This window comes from Mycteria americana, chromosome 2 (assembly GCF_035582795.1).
Source record: "Mycteria americana isolate JAX WOST 10 ecotype Jacksonville Zoo and Gardens chromosome 2, USCA_MyAme_1.0, whole genome shotgun sequence".
Lineage (NCBI taxonomy): Eukaryota > Metazoa > Chordata > Aves > Ciconiiformes > Ciconiidae > Mycteria > Mycteria americana.
This window is the reverse complement of record NC_134366.1, coordinates 25,189,005-25,212,831: the sequence shown is the minus strand read 5'-3', so window position 1 is coordinate 25,212,831 and position 23,827 is coordinate 25,189,005. Positions and strand designations below refer to the sequence as shown.

General features: G+C 37.2%; 1 protein-coding gene across 1 annotated transcript in view; it reads right to left on the bottom strand.

Moving 5' to 3' along the window:
• Positions 1-23,827, bottom strand: part of ZNF804B (zinc finger protein 804B) — a 237,305-nt gene that overhangs the window by 5,831 nt on the left and 207,647 nt on the right. Inside the window, exons 2-3 of the mRNA XM_075492771.1 lie at positions 22,658-22,801; positions 493-623 (exon numbers count right to left, since the gene is read on the bottom strand). Of these exons, the coding sequence (XP_075348886.1) occupies positions 493-623; positions 22,658-22,801 (275 nt within the window). The remainder of the gene's footprint in view (positions 1-492; positions 624-22,657; positions 22,802-23,827) is intronic.

Genomic DNA, 23,827 nt, shown 5'->3' with positions numbered 1-23,827 from the left:
TAATTACTTGTTTTTCATTCACATAATGATACTGCCATTACTCTACAGAGAAACTGTGAGAATAATCTCAGTATACTAAAAGTAGTGAAAATGATTCACAGACTAAGTACAGATGCTTTAAAAGGTGTTTTTCCTCTCCCGCTCACCCACTATTAAATGACAAGACAGTTATACTAATCTTTTCAGGTCAGTTTGAATAAGGTAAAATGGTGATAATATAAAAACATCTTCAAACCACTCAGTTTGGAAGAGATGAGATTAACTAGCTATAGGAGAGAAAAACACAAACCTTCAAATAGCAAGTAATTAATTCAGGGCCTTTCAATTTTATGGTTTGCAGAACAGGAACATTTGGAGTTGGGGACAGCTGAAAACAGCTTACAATATACACAATCTCTGTACATTACAGAATGTAGGAGTAAAAATATGGAGATTTCTTCTGGGACTGAGGAAAGAGGGCATTAAAATATAATATAAATTTTAAATACTTGCCATTCTGACTGCTTCCGTAACTCTGCGAGCTGGTGAAGCCGCTTGAGTGCTTTTTCCTGTTTCTTCTCATCTTTCCATGACTTTGAAGCCACATTTCGAGCAAACTCCCTTTGTTTTAAATCTTTCAATCTCTGTGTGAAAAGAACAAAAAGAGAAGGGATTAAATATGTACACAGCAGATGCATTTCCTCTTACTCAATTTATTTGCTTTTGGTGAAGTTAGTATGTAAGTGGAGAGTAAAAATATACTCAATATGTTATCATCCTAAGAAGAGATTGAAAATGCTACTTTTGCCTAACAAAACAACATGATTGGGCCATTGCTATTTAGCTGATATATACCTACATATGAATGATAGCTTTTTAGTTTCTTATGAATACACAAATCTTCTGTTGTGTACAAATACAACCACAAAACTAGATTCCATTTAATGTAGTCAAAATTTTCCCATTTAATTCAGTCAGTTGGAATTTAATCCATAGACATATACTGGAATAAAGCTGAGCTCATGTGTGTAATATATTTTATAGATCTCTATAGTTGCACATGTATGCATGGATATATGTGTGCTTCTGTGTTGGTTTTGTAACTTTTTAAGACTGCATTTGTTTTTCAAAGTAGAGAACTACTGTCTGAAATATTTAATGAGGAAACTCTTTTACGGTTATCTTCACAATTTTTTTTTATTGCCTTGAACATCTATAAATCAAGTAATTCCTGTTGGAGAGAGCAAAATTCTTTGCCTTTATTACATTTTTTATTACCTGGTTTTGCACTGCTGATAGTATAAGGAAAAGTGAAGGAGAAGAAGACACAATCCAAAAAGTGTCAAGAACATCCTCTGCAAAAAAAGCGGTGCAATCTTGTCTTTGAGTTCACTGTGCTCTCTAGGACTCAGCAGGTCATGTCCAACCTTAAAACTTCCTGGTTCAGGTCCATGTTTCCATGCTCCATGGCAGAAATGCCTTCCTCCCTTCACCACCTCTCCAGTGCCGTGGTGTTTGGGGAAGGCACGTTTACAAGTCAGAAGGGAGCTCTGGTGCTTTCAGCCAGATGCCCAAACTGGAAACCTTGAGGACCAGGACTAAGAACTAAACCACTGCATCCACTTGCCCCTTGGTCTGGAGGTGGCCCTGTGCACTTCCATGAAATTCAGAACTATAGTATCAACACCAGGAAATGCTAAATTTTCCATGGAGCCCAGAGGGCTGTTTTTGCAAGTTAGACTTGAAGAAAGGCTTTGGTATCACAGTCATTTTTAAACTGCTGCTCAGCTGCCAGCATATATGCCTGCTTGCCCGTCCAACAGCACCTAAAGATCAACATCCTAGTCACTGCCATCATCTCATGCTGTTGTTTCTCTACAGCATGGCCAAAAGTGCAACATGTGTCAGTAGGATAAATTGGAGGCTGACCCAGCACTGTAGCAGCAAATATTGCTTTCTGCAGCTCAGGGATGTGAAGCAGTCTAGCCATGGCACAGAGCTCTGCACAGGCCAACAGGCATCTGCGTTTGGGAAACAGTGCTGAAGGCAGAGAGTCCTCAGCTTGTAGGGGTCAAGAGAATGATGAATGCATGAGAGAGAACTGCTTTCTGGAGAGAGGTCTAGCTTTTGTCAGTAGATGAAGACAAAGTGAATAGGTGAAAACCACTGTGTGGTTGCTTTATGCAATCTAAAGAGATGGCAGCTTCTTTTTTCTCCAGCTAAAATGAAGTCATTCAGTTAGTGATGATGACATAATATGACAGAGAGGCATGGAGGAACCCTTGGTGGAAACAGGCCATACAGGGCCCGTGATTACGTTCTGTGAAGAGTGCTGGAAAGCTGTAGGGGGTATCTCCCACCACTGTCACATCAGCTGTCCTTCAAGTACGGGATTTTTTAAAAAGCCGGATAACATCTGTGAGAGAAAAATAAATAAACGGTGGGAGACTAAGAGCAGAAGTTTCTTGTTTGCTCTCAGCCTTCTGGACCCCAAGACGTGTGCCTCTGAGCAATGGTCTGGAGGTAGGGAGAGCTGGGCTGCCCACAAATCAGCTGCTCAGGCAGCTTAAGAGCTGCCTCTCAACCACCCTGATGTCTCTGCACAGGCAAACTCCCTTGGGATGAGGAGGAGAAGGCCAGAGAGGCAGTTGCTCGGGGAACTGGTGCAGCTCCAACCAGCAAGAACCGTCTTGCAGCCTGGTGCCTGTTGAAAGTTTAACTGTATTCATCAGAAATATTTACAGTCTGTCAAATCTGGATGTTTCTCTGGAAAGTTTCTATCAGCTCCAACATCTAGTACTTCACCGAACTAGACTCTGAAACAGAACAGCTGCAAAGTCCTCTTTAAAGCTCTTAGGCTTCAGTTCCTTGGAAAGAAATGGTTGCTCCACCACATTTTTAGCTTTTTCCTGTCCCCTTACATGCCCTCCCTCACTGTTCAGTTGCCCCTTGCCAGGCCAGTCATATAGTGCTCTATTCCCTCAACCTCATTCCCTGCAATTTACAGTAAAATGGATGAATATGTATGACTACTTTACTTTTGGTCCAAGAAAGGAGCTTTTTAAATATAAAGCAAAAGCTGTAAAAGAAATCAGAGAATTTTCCCAGAACGAATCCACACTTTTTGTCATCTAAGTAATATTTACAAGAGTGTAAAGATATTTCAGCAGTAAAGATCCTATCTTCCATAGAAAAACATAGGTAGTCTTGAGTCTTATTAACATCTTCAATGTGAAGAAAGGGCAAAGAAACACATTTGAGAAATGTCCTTTAGTGCCACTTGCTATGTTTTAGCTGTCACCGTGAGCTGTTCAGTATCACACATAAAGCATTCATGAGGAAAAACAGAAACAGTTTCTACCTGTCAAGGAAACAAAGAACAATGTGAAAGCTAGTACTATGGAGTGCAGGTACTGCAAAGCAATGCCATTTCACTTCTTTGACAGTTAGGATGATAATCAACAAAGCAAATGGACCAACACTAAGAATAGAAGTTCTAGCAGTATTTTTTGCTCTCTAATGGCATACAGTATGTGTCAAGGAAGTAGAGAAAAGCAAAAAAAAAATGCAGGTAAGCATAGCAAAGAACTCATCAACTGGAGATGAAATCCAAGAAATCAAAAGCATCTACAGTCTGAGCAGAGAAAGGGCTCTCCCTGCACATCCCCTCAGCAAAAAAAAAAAAAAAAAAGCTGCACTGCCAGAGCTCTGCTTAGGAATCATAATGAAATTCATGAGCTATTTTGGATAGACCATGGGACTGCCCACTGAACCTGCAAAGCCATGGTTTTCTTCACTAATAACCTGTGCCAGCCTCCTGACAGGCACACAAATATTTTCCACAGGTGGTGCACAACAGCATGCAACTGAGCAGGTACCTGAATGACAACCCTAAGCTCAGCAGGTGTGCTTGAAAATTAACATCACTTTACACAGCAATTGCATTTTTCATGTAATTAGGTACTTAACTGGGCAGCCAAATACAGGCACGTGTAATAAATTATGATTTATTTAATAGCAGTCTTGTGTTCTGTCCTTCACCTGCTACAAATATCATTGCCATGGAGTTATATTTCAGTTTTAGACTCGTGGTTCTTTCTCTTTCATATTCTTTCTCTGGTTTTTGTGTCCATGTGTGTATGGACATTGCCATATCTAAAAGTAACCCTTCCCTTTTTTATAAACACCCACACAGAATATTAAAAGACTACACAATAATATTCACTGTTATGGAAAGATTTGCTTATATAATCAGGCCTGAGTCATGTTGGCTCTTCTGTCTAAGACCCACTCAAAAACTGCTGAATCTCTTCTTTTCCTCCTGAACTCTGGTATGAATCATCAGGATACCCAAATGAGTTAATGGAGCTGTATCTTCACGACCTACTTTTGCTAGACATGAAATATCAGTGGCCAAATACCTGTACTTCAGCAATTTCTGCCTGTTCTTAATATTGGGTTGTTTTTTTAAAATTGTTGCTTTATCGTGGCCAGTACTTGCTTTTCACTGACCTACGAGCACCTGTAGCATAGTTACCGCTGGCTGCATTTGCAATACCAAGATTACTTTCTTTCCAGAGTTATGATCCCCATTTCTATTCCTCCCTCTGCAGGTGAACGTTTCTCTGGATTGCTATTCATCTGATCAAATTTAAATGCCTACAGTAGTTGCTTAGATTTTCTTTACAACCACTGGAAAGAAATAAGCACTTTTAGGGACCTAATCACCTCTTCTTAAAGCAGCTGTCTAAAACAAGTGGGATAAAGTGAGATGTAAAAGTACCTCTTTCTTTTCATTGCGTACAGAGGGTATTAAGGATGCTATCTCAGACATAGACTTTTGATAGACAGAGGAAATGGGTGCTATTGGTACATTTTCACTGCTACAGATAGTACTCATGTCTACAAGTTGCATAAAAGAGTACTTTATATTAGTGTACTTTTGGTACATGTAATAGAAATAAAATTGAGGAAGATATCTGGGGTTTTTTTAGAAACCATTGACAAGAATACAGAGAAGGTTTTTATAATCTGCATTTCCCTGACAGATTTGCCACCCCTCATTCTCCAGGGAGTCTCTGGCTTCAGGAACCATTTTTTCTATATTGCTCTCTCAATCACTCTCTCTCAATTTGAGGACTGGAGGGAACACAAAACTGGTGGACATAATTACTTCTTCTTTTGAGCATTTTGCCAGGGACCATGTTCATCTCATTATAGATCTACCTGCGGTTCCCAGTATAACTGTACTTCAGATGCTGGGGCAAATAACCGTTGCTGCAAGTACACTGAGAAACAAATCGTGTTCTTATTCACAGTAGCGTAAGTGCATTGATGTATATAGAAGGCAGCTTTGGAAAAAAAAAAAGTCCATACATTAAGTTAGAAAATGGCAGGTTAGTATGAGTTAAACAATTTTTTTCACTTACAGTCAGACTTTTTTTTCAGAATATCATTCACAATGCATCCTCCAAAATATTCATCATTCTGTAATGCATTGCAGCCCCAGATAAAAATGTAGTATGTACCTCTACTTTCTTCAGCCAGCATTAGGTATATGTCTCCTGTCATATGTAGAGAGCCTTCTCTGAATCAAAGTCCAGAAACTAATGTGAGTGTTTGAGAAACTAATGTGCCTGATTGGCTTTAAAGATTGATTTCCACTTTGCTGAAAAGCTCCTTAATTAAGTTCTAAACAAATTCACCATAGAAGGGTTAAATGAGGAAAAAAAGGAACGTGACTTTCAGTAATTATTCTCTTGCCTGTAACTCTAACATTGGAACCAATTACATTATTTGTAAAATGAATTCACACTGCAAACCATCAAATGAGAATGATAGTTACTAGAGAACATAATTAGAGTTTATGTCTGAAGCTTGCGGTATTAGCTCTCTAAGTGAAAGGGAGGAAACAGCAATGAAGGAATTTGCTTTTACTATGGTAAATAAAATCCTAAAAATAAATTGGAAAGGCTATTACATACAGGAATTAACCATGACACATGAAGGTCAAAAACTAGCTGATAAATTTTCATTTTTTTTTTACCCGTAGATAACTACAGATCACTTTGAAGTGAGAGATAGTGATCATTTTTTGGAGTACATTATGTTATAGTCACTGTTAACAGATTCAATATTGTTAGCAGGAGTGAATGGGAAGACAGAAAGAAAATATCCTGGTATGATTGGGTTAGGGAATGAGATGACAGCAGGAGGGGGGAAAAGTCAGTCCTCAGAGAATCCCTAGAGAATCCATCTGTCAATGAATGAGATGTTGATCGCAGATCCAACTGGAAAGGTAAATTACAGACGGCTGTTTGGAGGGCTTGTTTTTGCATGTCTTCATAGAAACTCCAGTTAAGTCTTTATAGACAGACAGTCTGATCTAGTGCATTAGGTCTTCGTGCCAGAAAGCATCGAGACCTACTAGTGCTTACCTGTATCTTTTCCATGGGAGCTTCTTCCTGTTCAACCAGATCTGCAAATATTCCTGCTAGTTAAACTGATTTCATCCATTACCCAAAGTATGAGTTTGGACAGATGAATTTCAGGGTACTTTTGTACTGCTCATGAGAATCCCCCAAGTAGAGTTAAACCAGATGGATTTCATGGGGGCCATTTCCACAGGGGAAAGGACAGAGCAGGCACTTTGAGGCACCAATTCACTCATCTGAAGGCCTGAGCTATTTGTGGATCCAGCATATGCTCCACTTGATCACCCCCGTTTATATTAGTTCCAGTGAATTTATTGTCATTTGCTCCAACAGGCTGGCTGTGCACTGCACAATTTGATTAGACATATTCAGTGCCATTTTGGAATATAGAATAATTTACCTAGTAAAAGCAGCACATTTGAATGGTAAGAAACTTGGGGCAGGGACTGTATCTTCACTGCATCTCCATATATTATGTCGCTCATCGGCGTGTCGCACTCTCTTTCTTAGCCAGAGAAAAAACATCATATATTTTATTTCTTTTTCCTTCTCATGTAAGCAGCTTAAAGAGAAGAACCTGGTATTCCAGACCCTGTGCAAGACTAGCTCCTTTCAAAACTTTCAGTACTTCTTGTAATCTTATTTAAAAAATATTTAAGCCTTTCCCACATCTTTTTGAAGCCCAGCTCACCACTTTGTTTTTCTTTGTTCTAACTGTAGCAGACAGAATACAAAATCACCTAAATTTTAAGGAAAAGGGCTAGAGTCTGAATTACCCAAGAATTCAACAGGCAAGTCCAAAGCCTGGCCTCAAACTTTCTTCAGTGTGGTCATCAGACTTTCAGAGTAACAAAAAAAGATAGTAGAAATGATTGTACATACATTTTACGCAGCACTTTCCATAGACAGATCTCAGGCTTCTTATGAAACAGGTTATCTTTACCACTATATCATTTTACAAATAAAGAAATGAAGGCAAAGAGAAATGGAGTGACTTCTGAAAAGAGCAGGGAGGAGGCTGAATCAGCACTTACAGATATATGTTTAATTAGCACATCTAACTCTTTATAAACCCATTGAAACAAGAGAAAAGATGCCAGCCGTCTGAATTAAGCCTGAATTTGATTTACCTGTATAATCAGTTGCTTCTTGATAACTATGGTAGTGCTGAGGGAAGGATGATAATTTATGAAAGAATAAACCAGTTACAAACTGTTGTGCTATGTCCATAGGTTTACATAAAGGAAAGTTGAATCAGCAGACCACTACACAGTGACTTTGAAGTGCTGTACCAGAGAATAAGTTCATCGCTAAAAAGAGTCATTTTAATATGTACTTGAAATAAATGTAATGTTGTTTATAGGTATCTCTCACTGCACGTTAGATGCAAAAGTATGATCGGGGCAAACAGAGAAAAATAATACGTGCCTGAAGGATATTAAAAGCAGCTATTAGCAGAAGCCTTATCAAATATCTCAAGGAAGTAAAATACTGCTTTTTCTAATAGGATGTAATAGCTATCCATAAAAAACATTTTAGGTTGGTTTTTTTTTTATTATTCAGTCAAAACCAAAATATTCTTTCTCTTGTATTTGTTTAAAGTAGACTGATCTCTTTTGGAGTAGGAGAATTAAAGGTAACCAGGTATCTAACAATAATACTATAACAAAATGCCTGCTCAAAGTCAAGGAGATTTAATAAATGATATTTCCTTGCAGTTTTTGTCAATAAAAAAAGTCCACAAAGGACTTAACAGATAAATTGATAAAATCAAGCTATTTTGACAAGATCTATTTTACATAAACCACATTAAATGAAATTAATTACATTATAATTTGTTAATACTTTATGGCATCCTGTGTCAGTCATGCCAGTATTTTCCCTAACACTAATGTCAGGATGACAGGTTTTCTTTTTTATTGTCTTTAAATACTAGCATGGCAATATCTAGCTTCTAGCTTGATGCATTTTCCTCTAGTGCTCTGAGACTTATTAAAAATCAACATTAATGATTAGGAGAGTTTATGACCATCTCTTTCCTAATACTTAAATGTTGTTCACCTGAACGTGCTGATACAAAAATATTTAGCTCTAAATTATGTTATTTAATATCCTTCTTAGCTATTGGTAGAGTGGTACTTCACAATCATCATAAACATCATAGCTGTGACTAAATCATCTGGCTTTGCCCCAAGTATAGAACAGAAATCTGTATTGAATAGTCCTTTTTACATCACTGCTAACAAGTAACGCATTTCTATTTGGAGCAGAAGATTCTTTATGTCCTCAATATACTTTCAGAAACCTTCTTGCCCTCACCTCTCATGACTACAGATTTTCCTTTTGCCCTTTTTACTTCCTCTATCACTTTTTTCCAATTTCTTCACTTCTGATTTATGATCTTCACCATCCATTTTTCCTTTCTCTCCTTTATTATAAATTTAAGCCACAGAGAATTGACTTGCCCTCTAAATGAGATTAGCTGTTTATAACCTATTTGGTCTTTTTCAGTTGTGGGATTTGGGTTCTTAAACCATCTGCCAAGTGCTGTTCAAAATTTCCTAGGTCTCTCTCACATCTTTCCATTTGATTTCCTCCTCCTAGTCCATTTGGCAAGCTCATTCACCTTTATGAAACTAGATTCCTTAAAGTAGTGTATGTTACAGATTGTTATGCAAATATATGCAAATATTTTATTTGCATTTACTAAATACAATCTCTTGGCTTTTTAAATTTCCTGTATGCCTGTGTTGATCATCACAATGCTAATTACGTATAGATTAAAGATCCGTTTTTTAGAGACCTATAATGTGGATGAAGTATTTTTGTGCTATTCTTGACAGAAGGGAGGCCCACAGAGGCAGCAAATTCAGATGGATAATCTGTTAATTTTAATTTCTTCATGCATGGGATTGGAGTAGCAGTTTATGTTCCAGTCTGTGGTTTATTTACAGGGGGAGATGAACAGATGTCCCATTTTTTTCCAGGGTAATTCACTCCTGCAATAGCCTGGTTTAGCCTTTGATTATCTGAGACAATCTTCTGAGAACACATCTCAGTAAATGATACTGATTAAAAAAAAGTAATTTTGATTATATGTTTCTTCTTTTATTTAATTCTTTTCCAAATTTGTCTCACACTATGTGTTGTCTCCTTTGACTTTAGTGTCCTTTCTTCCCTCTACTTGACTTATCCATCTCACTTCCCAGTTCAGCAGCGTTTCCCTCTGAAATAACAAAAGCAATAAGGTGCTTTCTAAGCAAATTCAGTGTGTCATGGAAAAAGATGACCAAACTGTGCAGAGTGAATGATGTCCTCATTTTCGTGTATATAAAGGCAAAGAGATTTTGGCCTATCTAGCACCCTTTTTATTGCCACGTGCTTAAATATTATTTATTTGCAATTTGTTATTTGTACTCGGTCCCCTTGAACATACTGCTTTGCAACCTGCAGTGCCTGAGGCTTTCGCTAAGAGAGGGAGCTAAAAGCAAGCACACGGTCAAGATATGCAGTTCAGCCCAGTGGTGCGTAACATAGCACTGAGCTGCAACTTGACATCCTTCAGTTGTGATTCCATAATGTAAAATTAATTTAATACTGTTCTAGAAACGGCTCCCTGGAAAGAGGGTGGAAATGTGCATGATGGACTTTTATAAGAGCAATCCCAAACTACTTCTCTTATCCCCTTGTATGTTGTGGAGCTACGGGAGGTAACATTTAATGTCCCCCTCTCCCCTCTTACCCACGCTCCAGACTATGACTCTTCGTATTCACTCTTATATCAAATGATGCTATAAACACACATCTAGATTTTCATACCGACATGGACATTTTTAATATTATAAAGCTGATCTATCACTCACTGCTTCTGAAATGTCACTTCTCAAATTCTTTGCCTGTCACTTGACACAAACAACCTTTTAAGCAAGTTTTACTCTACTACCTGCCAGGAAAGTTTTATTCCTGTAAAATTTGAAGTTGGTCTTTTATTTATACTGTGGCTTCTTTTTTTTATTCTAGTAATCCATACTTTGCTACACCCCTGAATTTTAATTATTTCTTGCGAAAAAAGAAAGATTGTGAGTTTATGTACTCAAATGGAACAACAATCCTCTTAAAATATGCACCAACACAGATACAATATGGTGATAGTGACTTTATATTCTTTGGACTAGGTGTGTTAAAACAATACTGTAAATTATTGTGGAGACAAGGAGAAGTAGGGTAACTGGACCATACATTATCATTTTAATTTCTGAAAAAATATTCCATTGTTTTTCCAGGTATTATTAGTTTAGCTTTTAGAAAGACCTTGTGCAAAAATAAATAAGGGATTATATAAAAAATTGTGTTCATTTCCGAGAAATAACAGAAAATTGCTATAACAATTACTGTACACTTCTCACATGCTCCACGTTCAGATTTATTAGGCTATGACTTGCTGTTTTGCATGTGTACAGGTCCAATTTATCATTATTTTCAAATTGCGGGCCAGAACCTTCATTTTCTTTTTAACCAAGCAAAGGGACATTATGCTGTGCTAAATTTCAAAATGGGAAGGAAATCAGAATCTGATGTGGGCTATTGAGAGCCATAATTATGTCAATGAATTGAATGTTTGGTGTAACCTAGGCTCAAATGATATAAAAGTAATGCAGAACTCAGAAAAGATGGTCATTAGGAGCTGATGAGAAGACTGAATTTTACTTTGAAGTAAAGAACAGATGAGGTTAATCTGAATATTCTGAGTTCCTTTTAAAAGGTAAAAATTACATTGTACCTTTTAGGCAATATTTTTGTATACAAATATTGATAACTATGTGATTTAATAAATTGTATTGTTTTATCCCTAAACAGGATATTACTTTACCCAATAATTTCTCAACTAATTATGATTTGATATCCACACAATCAGATCCTTATCTAAGACTGGAGATCCAGGGCAGGTTCAATAGGTTATATCGCTTCTGCTGGATATGATTTATTACCTTGCTGAATCCCACAGATACTAAATGGAAAGTGTAAATACAGAGCAACGGAATGTGACTGCACTTGCACTTTTAAACATCAGTATTTAAGTGTCTGTTTTGAAGGAAGCAGTGCTAAGAATCCGTCAACATGCTAAGGGCTGAAAACAAGCAGAGAAATGCTAACTACAAGCAGAAAGTATCCTACAGGGTGCCAGGGGGGTTCAGTCAATTGCTCTATACTTGCATACTTGTTTAAAGAACCAGAATTTCTACTCGGCAGGAAATTTTGACATTTGGGATTTCTTTACTTTTTAGTCTTACCGGGAGAGGTAAAATTTTGAAAACTTATTAACAAAATGAAAATTTCAAGTGCTTCCAAGTGGCCCGATGTCAATGCATCTAAATAGCAATGAAATATAATGCCTTAAAGTTATAATTTTCATCACTTCTTTATCTCAAGAATAATAAATACAATGTGTGCAGGTTACAATTAATATTTGAAAAGTATTTTTAAATACAAGAATTTTTTAAAAGTATTTTCTAAAGTAACACTGTTGAAGCAAAGCATTTCAATCTTTATGAACCATTTCAATCTGATTGAAACTAAATGATGTAAACCTTTCAAATGAAAAATAGTTTCGATCTTCTCACATTCCTGCAAAACCATTCTACTCTAAAAATAGCATTTCCTGATAAAAAAGTATTTAGTTGTCAATTTTTTTTGTTCAGGAAACATTTGGTTTTTACTGTCCCATCACATGTGATAATACGTTTGTTTGGTATTCACATGAATGTCATCTGCATTTCTCTAGATATTCCCTTGCAATTTAATCTGAGAAGGTGCTTAAAGAGCCCTCATCTTTTTAATGGCTCCTGGTGGAGCCTAATTATTATGAAATTGCAAAACCTGTGAAATTATAATTAGTCTGGGTTACCTCCTTTATTTTTCCCTTAGAGACATGTTAAAAGATGTTAATTAATGCTTTTAACTAAGTACGGGTAATAAATGACTAATCTCACCATTTTTATTGCTGTCTTGGTGATGCACAGATATATTTCTGTTTTGCTTTTAAATATTTGTTTCTGCTATGAATGCCCCTTAAAGACGTACAAGGCACACGGTACATTTCCTCGAACACAAACATAGTTGATTAGCATGACTTTAAAGCTCCACAGGAATCAATTGCTCAGCTACATTCTTGCACATTAATTACTGCATGGAAGGTGCAGACGGTCAAAAATGAACAGAACTATAATAGATGCAGATCCTGGACAGATGTTCATAGGGCCAGATATACTTTGCGGATGGCAATGGGATTAGAAGAATTATTATTTTTCCAGAGGAGGGAAAGATACGAGCAAGAGAGCACTGTTCAAAAGTTATGCAGAAGCCAACAGAAATGTAATTTTTCTGTGAACATTTGAGGGTACAACATTTCGCTAGCAAAGCTAATTGCCCAGTATTTCCAAAAAGCTGACTACGGCACAGAATTGCCCCAGGTAAGATATGTACAGACGTCTTGTAACCTGCACAAGAGGTTCCTTAGTCTGGCTGAATAGTACCTCATTCTGCAAGTCATTCCACAGATATGAATTAAAGTACTTGTGAAGAGCCAGTAATCAAAGACAATCATAGCATCTGGCAGTGCTTTGTCCCTATCACCTCACTATTTGAAGCAAGACTTGTAGAGCCTGACCTTAAGATGAGACCAGTTATTCCACTGATCTATTGATCTATTCTACTGACTTAAAAAAAAAAAGGGCAAAGTATGTGGTCTATAAGCAACAGTAGCTAATGTTTGCTAGTCTTTCGAAGCTGGCATGTGAAATATAACGTACGTCTGTGTTCATTCTTGCCCAGTTCTTATTAGTTCATGGTGAACGGACATTTTTGCATGAATGGTAACATTTTACACAGAAGTAGGTAGGAAACATGCTGTATATTCTGCTTCTTCTGTCCTTATTACTGGCATTTAAAAAGTGGAAAAGACATCTGAATACAGACATTTAAAAAAAGGACAGCAACGCCCAATATAATTTATCTTGTTCATTAAACAATACAGGCACAACTCCAGCCTGACTGCCCTAAAAGTTAACTGAAAATGGGAAGAATAATTTAAACATAAATATTTAGGTTGTCCATATCTATCCCATTTTCTTAAGCAATATCCTATGTACTGCAGGTACTAGCATATCAGAACTGAGAACCAAAGAGGAATACGTTGATTTTAATCACTCCTTTTTACACAGTATGAAAAAGAAGTATGACTGGCTCAAAACCACTTTTTATTTGAATGGAATGTTTCAGAAAATCTTTTGTTTCAAAATGTATTGAACTTACATGTAATTGCCCTATTAAATCAGTCATAACAGAATGTTTTAATTAATTTGTTTTTGAGAATTTTTTCCTTATCCATATTTGAAATGGAAGCAAAGTTTGAAACAATGGTAAATTATTTGAACCAGAGATGATGAATTTCAACCAGATTTATTGCACTTTTTGCCTAAATATAATTAAATAAAAATATGTTTCTTGATGTTCTGGGTGGGGAATTATTGTACAAAATTAAAAACTAAACTGATATTTTGGGGCAGAATTTCATATTTGTCTGCAGTTTGGCATCATCTTTTTTTTACAAATCTAATCCTGCAGATTCCTTGCTTATTTGAATAAACCATTCATTACACTACATCAACCATTCCTCCTGCTTGAAAAATTAGTTGAAAAACTTTAGTAATTAAAAAGTGTACCCTCTGAGAAGAATGGAAAGGACAATAACACAGGCATTAATGAAGAGCACTTCCTCTAACTGACATTCTGGTTATTGCTATGTCTTAAATGCCAAAATCTGATAATACACTTCTGTAATTCCTTATATAATGAAATACTTAAGAAATATCTTACAGTCATTGGACCATCATTAACAACTATGAAATTAGGTGTCCCATGGGTTTTTTTCCAATTTAAAGAGGGTTAAATTGCTAATTTACATGTTAATTAGCATTCATTCTAAAGAACACCAAATCTAATTCCATAGCATCTAGCATTTAACAATTTAGCTTATCAAGACATTAAATTTAAAAGAAGCTCTGCATTATTTGCAAGAAGTTTTTTTGAGGGCTAGTGATGAAAGGAATCTCATTATTCTAAGCAACATGCAATTTAAAAAGGATGAATACTGCCAATTTATTTATCACTGAGTAATAAGAAAGCAGCAAAGCATTGGCAGGGCAGCAGGTTCAGCAGTTCTTAATAAGGCCCACTGACCTGCACAGATTTGTAAGTTTAAAATAAAGAATTGTTTCTGGTGACATTTCTTTGGAATCTGTTGCCTCGAGTCACGCCCAATCACCGGAGTGTGCTCAGTGGTATTTGGTAATGTTGCTCCTGCTGCTCCGGAGCTACTCTGGTACATGTACTTGCTGTAGTGTGCAATTGAAGCATCTCTGTGTAGCATAGCTATAAATACAAGCCTCCCCTCATAACATTTTTGAAAATACTGCATGATATTATAAACTAAGCATTCACTTTAAGATAATTTCAAACTGGCAAAATAAATGTTCTTAGTACAGTGATGCCACAGACTTATTTACTTGTTTATTTGTTTTGTTTACTTTCTACTTCTTTTTACTTGTTTTTTAACAAGTAACATTTATTGTAAAAACCCCAAATTTAACAATTTACTTGTTACTTGTTTACATCCTGCTTTTGCTCATATGCTGTGCACTACCCCTTTGCTTAAGTGCTGATGTCATCCTGTATTGCTTTACGTTACCTTTATTTACATCAGTTTCTGTGATGTGACACAACCTGATTGTCTGGTTCACTGCACTGCTACTTCAGCATTACAAAGATGCTGGATTGCAGGTACTTTGAAGCACAGCAGCTGTGATGCAAACATGCTTTTAGAAAGGCAGGCTTTCTCGATTTCTAAATAACAGAAAGAAGCATTAAGGCCAAGAAAATAGAGTATTTTGGTCTTATAACATCTATCAGCGGTAAGAGATGGAATTATACATAAGCAACTGCATTATACATTTCATTCTTTGCTTTTTCCAGACCCCAGCCATTTTTTATGTTGTGTAAGGCCTTTGTATTATTTTCAATACAACATTTTGTGCCAATATAATTCTGTTAGCAAGAATACCACAGGTATTAGAGTTGTGAAATGTAATTTTCTTACAGCCTATCTGGTTGATTCACTCAGTTCCTCAGCTGTAAGTGGAACGGCTTAGACATTGATGGCTCTAAGTGGCTGACATTGACAGTTTCCTACTGTGCTTTATCTTGATACTCCCCCTTATTTCTGGATTATTTCTCCAAGTCCTTCCTCTTGTAACTCCTTTTTCTCCCTTTCTTGTACACACCTGTCATTGTCTTCTAATTTCAGAGCGGTACTTCTATGCCTTTCTGTTCTTGCAATTTCTGTCTCTCTCTGTCCGTTATACCTATTCCCATAATTACTTCCTAAACTTCTTCTTCTCTTTCCCCCTCGTTTCACATCATCAGTTCTTTTGTAGCCAACAGCTTCATCTGCTGCACAAGATGGATTCACTCCTCAAGTACGGTCCACCTTCAGTACTGAGTCAGGGAGTTTTCCTTAAGGAAAACAACATGCAACCTGCGATTAAAGATTTTATTAAAGAGCAGTTATATAAAAGTATCACATTAGGTTGTCCAAACAGTATTGATTCGGGTGCCTTATCACTTCCTTATTCTTGACTTTGCAAATACTATATATTTTCACTGTAATTTGCTAAATCTTGGGATCCAGAAAGAAAATTTCAGCCCAATCTCTGAGAGCAACAGAAACCTGGGTCTTAAAATACAAAATGTTTGGAAACCTTAATTATAAGCATCACAGCCAGTTCTGTATCTAACAATCCAGTAGAAACCATGGGGCAATCTAGTTTGTAATCAAAACTAATTTAGGAACAAAAGGGACAAGTAAAAGGAGTTAATTCACAGGAACAAATTCTGAAAGAATGAAAAGAACTTTTTAAGTTAATTATGGGAAAGGCAGTGTGAGAAAATGAAAACTGTTCAGCAAGAAATGATCAAAAACCTGCTCTTCGGGAGCAGTTACAGTCACAGCGGAAGTAATTTTTGGGAGTATGAACAAGAACACATACTGCAAAATCAATGTATGATGAAAAGCTAAGAAAGTGTGAAGCTATAACAGAAATTAGAGAATGTCATAGGCATAAGCAACAATAAGAATATCACTGGTTTCAGAATGAGCAAGAGAACAGCGTGTCTTTAAGGTAAAAACATACTGAAATGATAGGACAGACTATAGCAATGAATTCTTTCTTTTAGCTTTGGTTTTCACATGAAAGAAAACAAGACTTATGCCAGAAATGTAAAGAGTATACTGTTTCCAAGGGAAGAGAATGATGTGCTTAAAAGGAAAGAGCAGGGAAAATTGAATCTGTATGTGTATTGTAGAATAATGAATAAAATAACAGTTAAGAATTCTTCAGCATCAAAACTCCCCAAATTCAAGGGGAAATAAATATTGTGATGAAGGAGAAGTGTCTGACAAAGGGTATACAGGCACAGATGATCATTTTAAATAATTGCCTAATGTTGATAGTTAAATCATAAACTGGTAATAGATTTGCCTGAAGCTAAAAAAAAAATGGGCATTTCACTGAAAATAAAGAATAATTTGTGGAAAAATCTGAGAAACTGTTGACCATATTAAATCATACTTTCAGTATTTTGATTTATGTGTCAGAAGCATCTAATCTGACTACAGATACTTATGGTAAATGTTCTGAAGATGGAAAAAATAAATAATAAGTAATAACCTTCATCTCTAAAACCCCTCTCTTGTAAAACATCTGAGCGTCCTTCATTTTATGCATTTGAATATTTTCATTTATTTTTGTGGGACTAGTTATAGGCATACATCTTGGAAAGTTCACAGTTGTTTTCAGGACTGGGCCTAATTTTACACCCTCCAAACTGCACACACATAACAATTTGTGTATGTGATGGTTGCTTTTGAGCATAGCAATCTATTGGTACCTAAAAATAGGAGGACAATAACTACCAGGCATACAAAATTCCTTTATCACTTCAAGTCCACTTACAAACCAGCTGTTTGAGGGGATCTAACATCATATTACTGTTTCTCTTGCTTGACTCCTTTTCTTTTATCTTTAATACAACTCTGGTTCTGGCATGCTCTCTAGGGATGTGATGAATGTGAAAATTTTGTTAAAAGTATGCATGTATTTCTTAACAAGTATCAAACCAAGGTGATTTTTATGAGGTTACGGGAGCAGAATGCCGATGGCTGCAGGCAGCACCTCTCGCTAACCAAGAGCAAGAAATGCTGAGGTCTTTTGCCATTCAGGTTGTTCTCTCAGGAGGCCACAGAGAGTACAGACCTCATGTGCAAAACCTGGCCCTAAAAAAGCAGGCCCTTCTTAATGGCCAGTGTCCTGATGCAGAGAAACAGAAGCAGGGGCTGCAGGGAAGGACGTCAGCCTTGTCCACGTGGGAGTACAAGAGAGACAGTGGGTACACCTATATATATATCAAGGAAAAAAAGCAGAGACTACACAAGCACATATAGTAGTGGACCTTCATGTTGGTGTAGCCCTTTCTGTTTGATTAGTGTGTTCTTACAGCTAAATATGATACTTTGTCCAGAAGAAGGCTTCTTGGTGTTGCTGTGTTTGCCTAATTTTCCACATCCTAAGGTGAAATCTCTCGGGTATTGCCAAACCAGTTTCCTTTCCTCCAAATGAAAATTGTTTGGGTAATAGGAGAGGTGTACCTTAGAGCCAAAATACAGGACTTACTTTTCATCCAATAAACATGTACATGCTGGAAAAAACACCCTAAAGATGACCGAACAAGGTCTCAGCATTACACTCACTCCTGGAGCTTTCTCTGTCTTCACTTATCTGTGCATTTTCTAGGTGGTAGAGGCAACGCTAGATAAATGTAAGCATATTTGCTAGCTTTGATGTTTAACAGGAGCTAAATCTCTGCCTGAATTAGAGTTTAAATCCACAAGCACCATAAAAGCTTAACAGCAAGTGCCCACAGCTGTACACACTAAATCAGACTTTCATGCAAAAAATATGCCCAAGTGCTAGTATGCATGGATTTAAATACTAAGATACAGGTATGTGCATGTGAACTAGTGTAGACTGAAAGTTCTGTTCACCTACTTATACAGTGCTGTCTGCTTCAAGAACACTAAAAGTTAGATTTTTTTTTTTCATATGAGAGAATGTGATGTATTTAACTGTATGGCTAAATTTTGACAACAAAACTAAAAGACCTGTTTTGTCATCAGAAACCCCAAGATGGCAATACAGTCTTGTTTTTGTTTGCTGCTTATTTCTATTATTATTATCATCACAATTATTATATTACAGTACATGGAACAGATTTGTGATTTTCTCCTTTGCTGACATCTAAAAGCCTTGCTGATTGCTAAGGATTACTTATACAAAAATTGAAAGCTCCAACTACTTCGACATTAACTGAATGGATGAATGCTATGCATGACCTGGAGGTATTAAAAGATTCCATTTAATAATGTTAACCAAATAGACATCTCTGCTCAAGTTTGGCTGCCTTTTATAGATGCACGTGACTTAACAACCCTGTTAAAAAATCTATACTTCCATATTATTTTCAGCTTAGCATGTAACATGCATCCACATATATTAGTGAATATAGGCTGCTGCCTGAAAATGCATCTAAATACTAGTCACTCTTGAACGAATTCACACCAGGACCCTTATCCTTTCCAGTGTTCAGATAGTTTCAACAGAGCCAAGGTAATAAGTTCTGATGCAGTTAACTTTTGTTGCAGAGAACACGGCGAGCAAGCGATAGCAAGCATCGTTTACCTTGATGCTTGATGAGAGATACTGCAGATTTATCAAATGTGCTACTGCCTGTGACTGCTGCCCAGGACTTTATAAAGTCATAGATTCCATAGCAAAGGAAAAACACAAAGGAAAAAAGCTGTTGATTTTCAAGTGGGTTAGCTGGTATGTGCTGGGCCAATGAGGTATGTATGCACAGGGCTGCACATTGATGAAAGATTAGGTGCTCCCAGGAAAGTCACCCACACTCGTGCCCCAGCCTTGTTAAGTATCAGGCTTCACAACAGAGCGCTCAGGTAAAGCTGGGTGGGAGCACAGCCTTCCCCTCAAACAGATTTTCTGGGTTGACTTTAACCAGCCTTGCACTGAAAGAAATTAATTTCCAATAACAGGTAATATCAATGAAAAATTATTATAGAGTAGTGTGTCAGGAAAGATGTTGGCAACATTAATTAAGACTAATGCTGTCAAGACAACAAAAGAAATAAGAGCTGCTTAATACTCAGCAATATTACTCAAAGATATATAACTCATATTAGACCCCTCCAGGGTCATTACAATGTTACAAGATAATGAAGATATAGGCAGGGGAGATCTCTGATGTTCTGTCAAAGTTTTCTTTGTATGCATACATGTGTATATATGTACACATACATGTGTAGTATTTTTATATAGATAAGTATGAATGTATGTAGCATGCAGAGAGAGAGAGAGTCTCTCTGAGTATACTGCTTTAGAATAACCTAACGCAGCAGAAGGACCAGTTATGCAAACAAGGCCAGATTGTCATCATAACATTTTGCAGTCCTCTGAGGACAGGGAAGGCAGTGGCCTGTCCAAGACTCAGTACTTTCTGCTTTAACAACTGGTTGAAATCATTGATGAGAAAATGGATCACAAAATTAATTTTATAAAACCATAATATTGGGAGATTAGAGTCATAATTCTTTGAATAAAATCTGTTTCCTCTGGAAGAGAAACAAAAGACTTATGAGAAAGTAATCAGTGCAATATCCTTTTTTCTGCCTTTATATCTTCTCTAAACAGCTTTGCCGCTTTAATACAAATTTCGAAGTAGTAGCATTTAAATGGGAAATCACATGGGAGGACTACGCTGTGTTGTTACTGAGATGTAAAGATTCCCTCATTTTAATTTACTCTCCATTAGAAGAATGATGCTTAGAACATATCTGTGCAGATGACTAAAGAAAGGTACCCTCCAATTTCTGCTGGGAAACAGAAAACATACCTTAGGAGAACGAAGCTTTTCTGGTGGCTACTATCCCTCCCAGAACAAACATTTTGAAACTAAGCTAACTAAAACCACACAAAACCATAAATTAACTTGTTTTCTTTGAAGATTACTCTGATAAAAGTAAGAAGAATAAAGGCTCTTCAGTGACTGACTATAAAAGTCAGAGAAAAGGGTGCATCCACACTATTCCTAGAGGCAAACTAATGCTGTTCCCAGACTTGGCTGAGCAGTCAAGAAGTGAGAGAGGAGAAGAGACTGAATTACCCTGTCACATCGGGAGGGTAGCTAGCTAATCCTGTGCTAACTGAGCTTCTGAACTACATCTGAAAGGGCAGGATGGGGTGAGCTTGTACTGCCAGTTGATATTCTGTATGTGTCGTGCATTTCTATGCAGACTCTTAGTTCCCTGTACTATGTCTGGCAGCTTTTAAAGCCCTAAATTTACCTAAAAATTAAAAAGAGTTTTATTGCTTAACCATTCCCTTTTATAACGGAAAGCTGCCCAAACCTCCCCTGCCCAACAACCCAATCATAGATGGTGCATCAAGCAGGCGGTTTTATTTTGCATAAGCTGCTCTTTGCAGGGGGAGTGTGTGAAGAGGGAAGGGCACAAATGGATCCATTTGAGTTCAGATGCATTTCTGATGAGTAAAAAAAACAGCTGAAGGGTGAAAAAAATTCTTTGTGCAGCAAATGGGGATTTAGAGGGATTAGAGTCACATGTTTAGGATCTGGAAAAGCATTTATTTTGTATTATTATAACCATTTTTATGGATTAATTAATGGAATGGTGATGTGAGGAATTGCTTTTGATTTAATACTTAAATACATAAGATGAATCTAGCTCTGGTTTGGGAGTGACGGGCCAAAAGAGTCCCATTAATACCCATGGACAGCTGACTCTGGGCTGCTTGAATTCAGCAGGATGGTTCAGCATGATGGGTGGGCAGGCGCTAGGCAGTTTGTTAATGCAGTGCTGTGATAAATGCACACAGAAAATTCTAGGCTGATTTACATCCTCTATAATACTGTAAAAGACAATAAGATTGCTTGCAGTGAGAGTGAGGAGTTTTGCCTTTAGCGCTGTTTGTTTTACTTAACATTTATTATTTCTAGTCCTCTGTCAGAAATACCGGTGGCTTCTAAATGATTCATGAATTTGCAAGGTAGCTCCTGACCCCTGTGTACCCAGAAGTGTGATCACCCAGAAGACACTAATACCCTGGCAACTTGAATGCACACGATACATGAGAACTTGAACTGTGTAATGCGTATAAGTGCTAGTAGGAAAACATCTATGGAATCCTCTTACATGTTCTAACTTCTTACATCTTAGATTAGCAGATATGATCTGTTCATCAGAGGTTCAGAAACACTCATTCCTGAACTTTGCAAACAATTTTCTTCAAATGCTGAAGTGTTTATGTGAATTAATTGCATTTTCTTTCCATAATGCCAACTGAAATATGGATTTTTCTAAAATTGGAGGAAAACTATGATGCAGGAAGCAAACATAGAAGGATAATAGGTATATATGGGTATGATATACCTACCACATATAGATCTGATAAAGTTGATACAAAACCAATGACAAACAATTAGCATCTATTATCTTTTCCCAATAGTCCAATATCTTGTTGTTCAAAAATAGCTGTTATTTTACATTATGTTTTGCATGCAAGGCAAAATGTATTCCACCCTGAGAAACATTATGAGACATAGATGTCAGCTTCAGAAACATATGCTTTTTTAAAAAAATAAACTGCTTTTCTGCCCTTGAAACAGCATGACCAGCTTCATCATATGCCTTCTGCATCCAAAAGAAGGACCTGGATATTTGAGGAAGTGATCCTTTCCCCTCCCTCTAGTTTATGAGCAATTCCACATTTAGGTATATCAAATTCAAAGTGAATATTGGTATTGAGCACCTATCTAAAACTATAGACAGTGATCTTTCAGTCAAAGGGGCTTAAAAGATATTGAGGTGAAGATTAAAACAGTGAATATTTTACATTTTATTTTAATGAAAAACAGCATGTTGAAGTCGAAAACATCAAATGTGAAGTTGTCTTCTACTTGAGTGAATTTAGAAACCTCCCACAATCATTGAGGAAGGAAGATGGACTACTGTAAAGTGCACAGACATTTGTCAGGTTTACCTGCTTGTGAGCATGGTCGTAAGAATTGATGTGGTTGTCAAATTCCTGGTGTTTGTGGTACTGCTTGTCACATAGTTCACAGTAGAAGTTAGCCTTCACATCCTCCAGAGCCTTGGCTGCAGCTTTCTCCTTCTCAGCATAGTCCTGCAAAGGCAGAAGCAAAGGAAGACACTTTGTTACGGATCACGAGCTCATGCTTCAGCAGCTATTTTCATCATCCACATTAAAAACACTAGCCTGACTAGGACTGCGAGATCACCGGGCTCCATCCTAGTATCAAAGTAAACAGTGAGGAGCTTTTGGTCTTACGTTGAGTTTAATAAAATAGTTGTATTTCTTGAATAATTATTCTTACTACTTGTAGGTACCATAGTAAGAAAAGCAGAGAGGAATGGGGTATCGAGGAATACCGCCAGGACACTGCCTAGCTCCTGGGCAGGAGAGCTGAGCAGTGAAGAAGACATAAGCCACAAGCCACCAGGTAGATGTATACAGGGTTACTCTGTTAACTGTTACAGCACTGCCCCAGTTTGCACCAACGCATGTCTGCTCTTTCAGGTATTATTGCTCAGAAGAAAGAAATTAGTTTTAGTCTGATACTAAGGCAGATTTTCATTTGCGTTCTGCTTGCTACCTTCTATGAAATATTCAGCAGGGCCAGGCAGCAGCTGGCTATGGCTTGCTGAGATTTCCCTGGAGCAGAGCCACCTCAGCAGGAGCCTTTTCTGTGCCGCCCTGTCCCTTCCCCATGTCTGCGTGAAGGGACACGCCATCCAGTCCACCCAAACTGAATGTAGCTGTCACCTGCCCGACACAGACCACAAGCACTGACAAGGGCACTAGCTTATGGCCAGGCTCGGGCAAACACAGCTGAAAACAGGGAAAACACAGTTAGTTTTTACATAGTCCCCCGCCATGTCTCCTTAATGACTCAGGTGGGTGCTCTGGAGAGTCAAGCACTTTGATTTCAGTACATAATATTAGGTAAAAGAGAAAACTTAAAAAATAGGAACCAAAAAGTCACTAAGGTCCAAATAATGCACTTAAACAAGGGGCCTGATATTCAAAATTGACAGCAGCCTTTGCCAACCTTATTTCTTTTACAAGGCCTTTGTTATATTGTTATTATTACTACACTTTCTTAAACATTTTACATTAGAGTTTAAAGAG